Source organism: Megalobrama amblycephala, linkage group LG9, assembly GCF_018812025.1.
Source record: "Megalobrama amblycephala isolate DHTTF-2021 linkage group LG9, ASM1881202v1, whole genome shotgun sequence".
In the NCBI taxonomy this organism is placed as follows: domain Eukaryota; kingdom Metazoa; phylum Chordata; class Actinopteri; order Cypriniformes; family Xenocyprididae; genus Megalobrama; species Megalobrama amblycephala.
Window position 1 is genome coordinate 34,522,330 of NC_063052.1, and position 11,234 is coordinate 34,533,563.

The following is an 11,234-nucleotide window of genomic DNA, read 5'->3' on the forward strand; positions in this document are numbered from 1 at the left end:
ACTTAAACTTTTTTATTTTTTATTTTTTAAATGACCAATCGTTTCGCTAGATAAGACCCTTATTCATCGTCTGGTGTTGTTTAAAGCCCTTTGAAGCTGCACTGAAACTGCCATTTGGACCTTCAACCATTTGGTGCCCATTGAAATGAATGATATGGAGAAAAATCCTAGAATGTTTACATCAAAAACCTTCATTTCTTTTCGAGTGAAGAAAGAAAGACATGGACATCTTGGGTGACATGGGGGTGAGTAAATTATCAGCAAAAGTTTATTTAAAAGTGGAGTAATCCTTTAAAGGTAATATTTTTTTTTAAATGCATAAGCATTACTATCAGATAATAAAATGTATAATTTAATCAGAGCCAGCCATTTTCTGGCACACACACAAAAAAAAGAATAATATCAATTGTGTCACAGTATTAAAGTTGAATATATTCACTTAATTACAACTAATTGAGCTTAATTTATATAACTGAGTTTAAACATATGATAAACAGTAGTATTTAACAGTGTATTGTATTGTCAATACAAGATCTTGACCAAAAATCGATGCACCTATTGATGGAAATAAATGTTGCAATGTTATTTCCATCAAGAAGTGCATCAATTTTGGTCAAGATCTTGTATTGACAATGCAAGAGGTGAGCACTCTGTAAAGTCTACTCCAGCACATCCCAAAGACTTTAAATGAAATTAATGTCTGGATGCATTCATGATTCTTCATGCTCTCTCCCAACCATTCTTTCACAGTTTGAGCCTGATGAATCTTGTTTTTGTCATCCTGGAATATGGCCATGATTCATCTTCTGTTACTATATGGTTGTTTAAGAAATGAAAAGCTACACACTCTTACACTTACTCTCCAAAATAAATTGTTTATTAATTTATCATGTGCTTTTGTCCAAAGTAACTTAAAAAAACTTATTTAGAAAATTACAAGCTTTGAATAAAGTGGGTGTGATAAGGCAACAGTGAAACCCCTCTCATTCTGTGACTTCCTCTTTCCTGTTAGCTTCTGTACTCGTACGTGGAGAACATAAAGCGTGTGTCCGCTGGTGTTTTGTGTGAACTCGCTTTGGATAAGCAGTCTGCTGAAATGATTGACGCAGAAGGAGCCTCTGCACCTCTTATGGAGCTCCTGCACTCTCCCAACGAGGGGATTGGTGAGTGACGTCCATCGAGAGAAAGTTTAAAAGCACACTTCATGACTAATTACATCCGTGTGTTACTCCATGGTGATAAAACACAGAAATGAGCCATATGTCATCAGACAGATCTCAACATTAGCACATTTGAAATTGTGCAAACCTTCCTTGATTTTACATCAGACTCCCAGTGGAAGTAAGCTGATGCAGAATACCGACAATACTGAGATATTCTGTTTATAGTACCATACCAGCAGCTTTCATAAACTGCCATAAACACTCTGTCCTGTATCTGCTCGACATTGACAGTCTGCAATACACAGAGACTGTCAGAAATGCAGCATGACTTTAGTGTCTTCAAAATGTCAGTACAGAAAAGGAGCAGAACACACAAGAGAGCACAAGTTGTATTGTATCACGTAATGTGTAAAATGGATTTTAGTATCACAAGCTGTAGTTTTCACTTTCAGGAATAAATTTGGTTAGTATTGTAACTTAATCTGGCCAGGAACCATCTATTTACATATAAAAAGGTAATAATTATATATGCATAAAATATGTAATGCTGTTTTTAATACATATACCCTACAGTTCAAAGGTTTGGTAAGTTTTTTGTTTTTAAAAGAAGTCTTCTGCTCACCAAGGCTGAATTTATTTGATACAAAATACAGTAAAAACAGCAATATTGTGAAATATTATTACAGTTTAAAATAAGTGTTTTCCATTTGAATATATTTTGAAATGTAATTCATTCCTGAGCTGCAAAGCTGAATTTTCAGCATCATTACTCCAGTCTTCAGTGTCACATGATCCTTCAGAAATCATTCTAATATGCTGAGCTGCTGCTCAAGAAACATTTCTTATTATTAAAGGTGCTACAGAGGATGTTTTTGACGACTGAGAAACCAAAGACTGTTAGTGAGTTTTTGAAATGAGCGCATGCGTAAGAACAACCCCCCTCCTTCACAGCTCATTTCGAGGGAACGCCTCCCAAAACTCGTGCACAAGTATTGGAACACGAGTGTTTACCACCGGCATTCGCTGTGTCGTGTTAGTGGATTCATTATGTCGGACTCACCGCAGGTAACTCATAATCTGCAGTTGTTACTCCTGTCTCCTGACAAAAACTTTGCATGCGGCGCCTGTGGAAAGTTACTGGAGCGCGCAGCCGCGCTCGTCTCTCACAAGGAACGTCATGGCAGTGATTGACAAGCCAGAGGGCCAATCGTTTACGCGATTGGCTGATGTTTTTAAGGCCCTACCTCGTGCACAGATGATGTATATTAATATTATTCCTTTCAGTGCACCTAATAAATAGTCTTTTATCAGTTAGTAAAGACAGTTTCAAGTAATATTGCAAAAATGTATAAAACAAAACATCATCTGTAGCACCTTTAACAATGTTGAAAATAGTTGTGCTGCTTCATGTTTTTGTGCAAACCATGATACATTTTTTTCAGGATTATTTGATAAATAGAAAGTTCAAAAGAACAGCATTTATTTTAAATAGTAATCTTTTGTAACAATTTAAAAGTCTTTACTGTCACATTTTACCTTTTCAATTGTCAGTTTTGACCCCAAACTATATAACAGTATTCATTCATTCATTTCCACATTTGTTAAGTAAATGTGTAGTAATACTATATTATCCGGAAAACAAGTCACATCTTAGTGTGTCACACCTTATCTGTGTATTTTTTATTTTATTTTTTATTTTAAGAAAAAAAGGTCGCATGTTGTTATTATTACATTCAGAAATAATGTAAAATACCAGTGCAAAAATACAAAGTTCTGTCATGAAACTCTAGATGGCACAGGCTGGTCTTTATCTCAGTTTGCTTGCAATCACATCATTCTCTAAAGGGCACAGCTGATTGGTTCCTGCTGTATCAGTAGCCAATGAACTTGCTGCTCAACCTTTAAATACTTGGTCAGCATTTGCTATAGCAGTGTAGTGTGCTTTCAGAAACCCTCCCTCTTCCCCAGCTCCACCTGTATAGATCTGCTATATGGGGAATTCATGTACGCTATATTGTACAGCAGCAGCATGTCTTACTTGCTCACAGCAGCGTGTCGTGTATGTATTGGCAGTAGCAAGTCCCGTACTTGCTCTGCAGCAGCAGCAGCGTAGCAGATCTATTCCCCCAAGACCAAATGTATCAACAGTGTCATATCCATTACCATACCAAACACTTCGAGAGTTGTAATGACAGAACATAACTTATAGTGGTGTTCATATAAGGCTAAACTACAAAAGTGACTGTGCATGTGATGTTCGAGAACCCATCTTTAAACTTTCTTCTCCAGCTCAGGCCGACAAGCTTTGTGTCCACGATCAGCTCTTTCAGTCTTCATTTCATTAAGCATCATTTCATTTTCGCACCAATCTCTCAGCAATTGCTCACTTGGATCATATTTGCATTCTGCTGCACTCGTAGTCCAGAAAATATGGTGGTAATAATAATATGTAAATAATGATCACAACTCACATCATTTCAGTAATCAAAAAATCTGGTTATAATCATTGTCTCTTCCTCAGCCACCTATGCTGCGGCCGTTCTCTTCCGCATCTCTGAGGACAAGAGTTCAGACTACAGGAAGCGTGTGTCGGTGGAGCTCACACACTCCCTCTTCAAACATGACCCTGCAGCCTGGGAAATGGTGAATATATGTCACACAGCACACTCTGGCACAGATTAGTGGACATTAGTATTAATGAGATCCTTTCAATTATGTGTGCCATGTCAATTTTTAGCAATCGTAATGAAATAATTATATTGATATGGCATAACTGAAGACAGACCTTTGAATTATTGAAAACGAATGCAAACCCGGATGGTAATACAGCCCTGATATGAAGCAGAGTGTGCATTCGTTTTCATTAACCCAATGTTTCGGTGTCAGTTATTTTATTATACAGCTATTATATGACCGTCACACGCACATGGATATTTTTAGACTTGTGTGTGTACTTTAGATTTTTAATATTTCAGTGGTATTTACTATATTTCCGTTCTTTATGAGTGAAACTTTTGATGAATGTGTCTGCGTTCTTATTCTTTCAGGCACATGCCACCATGCCACTCGACCCTGGATACATACCAGATGGTAAGCAGAAAGCCCAGCACATTCACTCACTGTCCTTCTGCTTTAGTACGCAACACTGCCTCAAATTGCCTATTTATCCAGCACATCTCGCTGCATTAGAGCGAAGAGCATTAAAATAAAATGCCACATGACAAATGAGTTATGGCGTGTGTATGCGTGTGAAAGAGGGGTCAAAGACGAAAAGATAAAGAGAGACAGTCATTGAATTTGCGTTGTTGTCAGTCCGTTCTGCAAAGTGACAGAATGTCTTCCTCTGTAGGGGAACATTAAGTCAGCGGCGGTCCGGCGCATGCGACGTGCTGTTCACTCATTTGTCGAGTATCAGATGTCAATGACATCCGCACAGATGACTCTAGAGTAAGAGAAGCTTTAGATAAACAACAACCCAGTAAAAGCAGCTCAACCTGTTATGTGGATATTTTACACACTAATACAGTTCAGCCAGTCTGAAGCACGTCCCACAGTTTGACAATAATGCACTCACAATGGAAGTCTGAAATAAACACATGTAAGGTAAACATATCCTTAAAATTATGTTTCAAATATTGAATGGGTGTCATGACTATAAACTACTTCAGAATAAAAATTTAAGAATGATTCTGTTGAATCAGTAGTTTTATGATGAATAATGAAGCTGCTATTTCATGGAATGACTAAAAAGGTCTATGAATTATAGTACATGTTAAACTAAATAATAATAACAGCAGCAAAAGCATGTGACCAATAGTATAACTTTACCTGTTCACTTCAAAAATAAAAATGTTCTTTTCATTTTCCACTACTATCACAACTAAGACAAATGAAGTTGACAGCCTGAGGATGTTTTTGCACCTGACTCTTCATGTCTTTCTGGTGTGTGTGTGTGTATTTAACAAGTGTGGCAATTGGATTCATTTAAGTTGTTCATCTGAAATCCTCCTCGGTCGCTTACATTTCATTAACCAGCGCTCTATCCATGTCAAGAGTCTTCCATTATGTGAAATTGCTGGAAGTATTTTGCATGTTTTCATATTGTTTCATATTGCTCTCTGCTTTACTTCTGTACATGTCATCAGTCAGCATACATGACCTTGAGCAGCTTATTGCTTTTATAATATAATATAAATGTATTATTAATAATAATAATAATAATAATAATAATAATAATGATGACAATATTCAGTTCTCCAATAATATATTTAATTAGGAGGGCTGTCAATGTTACATGTTAATTGAATTATATAAAATCAACACATTTAATCATGCAATGTAATATTTAAGTATTAAAATGATGATATACATGAATTATATAATACTTTATATAATTCATGTATTATATCATTTTATATTGTTTTATATATATAATTTATATTTTTTATTTAAAAAATGTAAAGAAAATCGTAAAAATAAAAAAAACTTTTAAATATCTTTTATTTTTAAATGTTTTATTCATATTTTTAAATAATATTTTATGATTTTTATTAATTTGTTTTTACAAAAATATAATTTTTTTTAAATAATGCTTTATGATTTCTATTTACATTTTTTTACCAAAAATATCATACATATATGTATATATAAATATACATATAAATTGTTATAGAATTCATAAATTATATTATTTAATACTTAAATATTACATAGCAAGATTAAATGTCATTTTATTTATTTATTTATTATATATATATATATATATATATATATATATATATATATATATATATATATATATAATTTAATTAACATCTTACATTGACAACCCTACTAATTAAATGTATTATGAGATAATTGCCATTTTACTATTAATACATCTATTAAAACTATTGAAATATGTTGTGTTTGCACATAATGACATATATAAAATTTAGTATAAATTCTATATATATATATATATATATATATATATATATATATATATATATATATATATATATCATATATATCGTATATATTATAAATTATTAAAAATATAAAATTATTAAAAACAACAAAGACAAAAACAATTTCGCATGTAATGACTAACTTTTGTATAATTTATATATTTTTATTACTTTAAACAAATTAAAAAATACTTATATTAAAATTAAAAAATACTGAAATATTTTGTTTGCACATAATGACTGTAACTTGAGTTTTTTTCTCTCTCTCTTTCTTGCTAAGATCTGGATGCGGTTTACCCTCCATATGGTTACACTGATATAGCCATGGATGGCCTCCCACTGGACGCCGAGCTACATGAGCAATACATGCCAGAAATGACCTATGACCCTCGACAGGTGTACCCAAATCCTCTTTAACAACACTGCCAGCAGGTTAGCTTGCACATGTCTCTAGTTGTGGATTAACTCGACATTATCTCTGTCTTAAGATGGTGAGCCGTTGTTTATTTTTCTGATCATGTGAATCCTGAATAAAATAAATCTTTCTCTCAGTCTTCAGGTCAAATGAAGTGGATGAAGGTGGAGACTACAAAACGGTTTGTTCCCTGCAAAAGACGTGGAGCAGGGCCTGAACTGTGCAGTGCTCGAACGAAAGAAGAACAAAACACACGACTTGCTTTAGTTCACCACCGGTCTGTTTGTGACGTGAACTCTAAGCACTGCCTAACTCATCTCGTTATCTTGTGCTACTAACAGAGTGACAGCCTAAAAGTGTGGTGACGCGAGCATGTGATCATAACATGTACATTTTGTACTTTATATTGTTTGTCCAAAGACGTCCAGACAACTCCGTCCTAGAAATGTAGCATAGCTAGCTAGCGGCTCAGCCACACGAGGGTTCGTTTTCCTTTGCGTTCTGTGTATTTGTGGCGCTGAGACATTGCTACTGAGTAGAAAATAACACAAAAGCAACAAAACATACATCTAAAAACACAAACTTGTTTGTATTTTCATAATCTCACTATTATAAGAAGACATTTGTTGACATGTGAAGACATTGATATGTCTAACAAGTCAAGGGCAGGTTTTCTTCTTTTTCTTGCTAAGTCTTCATACAAACTTTTGCATTTTGTTTTAGAGACAAACTGATATTCAGTTGTAAGAAAACGTTTGAGGCGTATGATTTCATGTAAAGATCATATGACATTTTAGGAGGCATTGATGGATGATGGAGGGTTCATCATTATTCACAGCTATAATATTACCCTGTATACATACACTACTACATGGCCTAAGGTATTTGGACACCAATTACTAATAAACCAGTAAAAAAAAAAAAAATCCATATTAAAGCCAATGGTTTTGAAATTAAATGCTCAATAAGCACAGAAGAGTGTCCAAATATATTTGGCTTCACATGTTTTTTTCTGTTTATTAGCTTTTTTTTTAAAGACACTGCTACAAAAACATTGTAAATCCAAAATAATAGTAGGATTCATACATTTAGAAGTAATTCAATAAGTATAATGTTGCGATATATGCCCACTTTTGTAGTATATTTTAGAGCAATGGACTATTAAGTGATGTTTTGTTTTTCTTTCACTGCTATTACTGTAACAGGGTACATTTTAAAGGGGCATGATTTCATTATTCTGAATGAGATTTTAATTTTTTTTTGTACAACAATCAATCTTGATTATGCTCTGAAATTATGGTATTATGCTGTTCATTAAGACTGAACACAATGTACCGTTTTACAAAGGAATGATTAGCAAAGTACATTATAGTTCATAGTTTCCATAGTTAATCCCACCTTGCAATATCAAGGCCCTATATAGTTGTGCGTCCCAGACTTTTAATTCAAAATCGCCCCATTATTATTACACAGCTACACTTTATTCTGATTGGTCAGTTGGTCTTGATGACCTTGTTAGGATTTATATTAGATTATGACATTATCCTGACTTGTTTACTCCAGAATATTCGCTCTCTTTATATAACATCCCTTAGACTTTAAATATTTTTTATACAGAAACTATATTGTTTTACATCATTGTACATAGTGCACATCTTGTTTTCAATGACATGAAGTATGTAGTTATAAGACTTATTATGATTGCCATATGCAAGGGATCTTGTACGTACATTTATTTGAAAGGCATTACAATCTGTGTGAAGTGTGATTGCTGATTGATGAAATTGCAGTTATTGTCAAGCATCATTCATTTACTGTAACTGTGGTGGAGAATTTGTTTCATAACTACAAATCTGCCTGCCATCTGTTGGTATAAGGAACATGTCTGTGCCAAAAGTAGTAATATTGATAAAGACTATTCTGGTACAGTTGCCCCTGTTATGCTCTTTTCTTTTCTTTAACTTCTTCTAACAGCATTCTTCTGCATATTCAATGGTAACTGCACTCCTGATGATGCTGTCATCATCATTTCAACATCCCCATCTGCAAGAGAAAAAAAAATGCACGGAATTGTCAACAGGAAGTCACAGTGCATATGCATTTTTACTGAACATTTTTAGTTTGACAGTATTTTTTGTTTGTTTGTTTTCAAATAAATAAACTGAATTATATTAACTGTCTCAGCTAATTGACTTTTAATCAAGGTGAAGCAACTATATGTATATTAAAAATGCTCTTGTGTCATAATAATTTGAATGACGACTCCTTGAGTGATCACGTGTTAACCCTCTGGTGTTGTTTGGTCATTTTAGACCGAAAAAAAAAAGTTTGGAAATTTTACTTCATCAGAATGGAAACTCAAAATCGCCCTCTATATCCTCATTCACTATAGAGTGCCTCAGGGATGACGCATTTTTGTAGGCAAAACCCGGAAGCGAGTTAGCATTTTAGGACTTCCGGTTCCAACGCCGTAAAGTCTATGGGTTTTTTGAATGGGTTTTTGCTAAATCGCCTGAAATAAGGTCTGTGGTTAACAAAGTTCTAAATACTTTCACGTTTTGATCTATGACATAAAACACACCAGTTATAACCCACTTGTGATTTTTTAAACTTTTACTGTGTCTTAAAATCGGCTGTTGCTAACAAGTTGCTAAAAGGGACTACTTCCTTTGGCGGGGACTTTAGATGTCATCATTAAAAACAGGACATTTGGACAGTATTTCTCATGAAAAAGTGGATAAGTATTCATAACAGCACAGATCATAATCAGTGAGCATGTTTATAAATAAAGTTGTTTTCTAAATAAAGTTTGAGGAAGCTTGGTGGTGACGACGTTGATCCGCGACCATGGTGTGCTGTAGTCCGTTTATAGCCTATAAATGTTGTGTTAACTTGTAAAGATTATCTTGATAGACAAAACGTGTAAGTGTCATAACCCTTTGTTAAACACAGAGCTTATTTTCTGCGATTTTCCAAAAATCCATGGGAAAAATGCATAGGCTTTCAATCGAGGGAACCCGTGCGCCGCTAACTTCCGGGTTGGCCTACAAAAACACGTCATCCCTGGGGTATTCTATTCCTGCCATTAGTTCACTTGAAGGAGTGACTGAAAACGAGCGAGTGAATTCGGACACTGAGTGCACCGGAAGGAGCTGCCGCTTTTGCATAGTTTGTGCTTGCTGTTTAATAATCATTTGAAACTTAGAAAACTGGCAGTTTTAGTAGTAAGATGAAAGGATTTATCTTGAATTCTGTCATGGAAATGATGTATAATCCTTAGATAAAAACTGTTTATCAATTAATAATCAATTAAAAATGAATTTATACCTGTATTATATTACACTGTATGCTGCAGATGAGTGGTTTGTAAAATGAATGAATGAATGACTCAGCTGTGGGTGCCATCTTCTGGTGAGACGTGGGAATTCATCTGGAGGGCGACTCTCACAGTGCCATTGAGCGTACATTAGGGCTGCATTCAGCCCCGACAAAACATTGCAAAACATTTTTTTTAAAGGAAACGGTGGTGTGTTGAACCAAAGCCCCTGGAAGGTAAGCCTGCAGCCTTTAGCCAAAAAAGCGTAACAGCTAATGTTAACACTCCGGCTGTGGTGGTACTGGGGGTACACATGAAAGAAGACCAGAGGCCATTACACGATAGGCTGAGAGGTGCCGCACGTGATTAAGTTAGCCGTTACGCTTTCTCTTATGGTAAGAGATACAGACCCTCTCATCTCCTTATAATATACAATCTCTGGTTGAACACCCTGTTCTGATGATGCAAGAATTGCAACTATGGCAGCTGAGAAGGCCATTCTTTGTGTTCTTTTTGAAGAATTTTTGGAGCCTGATGAAATCGGTATTAATACGTGTTTAATACTGCACAATATGCTCGATGCTACAGTCACTGCCCTTGCAGTCCAGAATAAAAGAGAACATCAATTAAGAAAGCACTTAATTACCATTGTGTTTGAAATTTGGTATATAAATAAACTTGCCTTGCAATTAAGCTATATTTCTACTATAAAACTCTTACGACAAACATGTCTTCTAATATCTTCAATTGTTGTGTATATCGAGCTGCAGCGGACACATTTGTAAATGACTTACTTGGACTTATTGTGCGAGCTGTCTCTTTAATTCTGCGTGGTTTATATACAGTCGTGGCCAAAAGTTTTGAGAATTACATAAATATTGGAAATTGGAAAAGTTGCTGCTTAAGTTTTTATAATAGCAATTTGCATATACTCCAGAATGTTATGAAGAGTGATCAGATGAATTGCATAGTCCTTCTTTGCCATGAAAATTAACTTAATCCCAAAAAAACCTTTCCACTGCATTTCATTGCTGTCATTAAAGGACCTGCTGAGATCATTTCAGTAATCATCTTGTTAACTCAGGTGAGAATGTTGACGAGCACAAGGCTGGAGATCATTATGTCAGGCTGATTGTGTCACGGTTCATGAATCCGCTGTCTCATTCTGGTGTCTGTGTGTTCTGTAGTGTGTCACCTGATTGTTCGTGTGGGCGTCGCCGCTGATTATCTGATCAGCGGCAGCTGTTTGCAATTACACCTGCCTATATAACGCCTTGTCTTTCGTCTCATGTTTGTCAGATCGTTGTTTGGAGTCCTGGTGTTGTTGTCTCGTGTTTGCTCGTGTTGTTTGTTCCTTGGACTGGATTTCTCGTCGTTGCTTCCTGTTTCCT

General features: G+C 35.0%; 1 protein-coding gene across 4 annotated transcripts in view; it reads left to right on the forward strand.

Moving 5' to 3' along the window:
• jupb (junction plakoglobin b) overlaps window positions 1–8,698 on the forward strand; it is a 122,645-nt gene extending 113,947 nt beyond the window's left edge. For all 4 annotated transcript variants that reach the window (XM_048203023.1, XM_048203026.1, XM_048203022.1 and 1 more), the window contains 5 exons: window positions 1,013–1,163; window positions 3,685–3,806; window positions 4,211–4,253; window positions 6,393–6,544; window positions 6,665–8,698. In XM_048203023.1, coding sequence (XP_048058980.1) covers window positions 1,013–1,163; window positions 3,685–3,806; window positions 4,211–4,253; window positions 6,393–6,529 — 453 coding nt within the window. In that variant the 3' untranslated portion in view covers window positions 6,530–6,544; window positions 6,665–8,698. The remainder of the gene's footprint in view (window positions 1–1,012; window positions 1,164–3,684; window positions 3,807–4,210; window positions 4,254–6,392; window positions 6,545–6,664) is intronic.
• The last annotated feature ends 2,536 nt before the right edge of the window (window positions 8,699–11,234 follow it).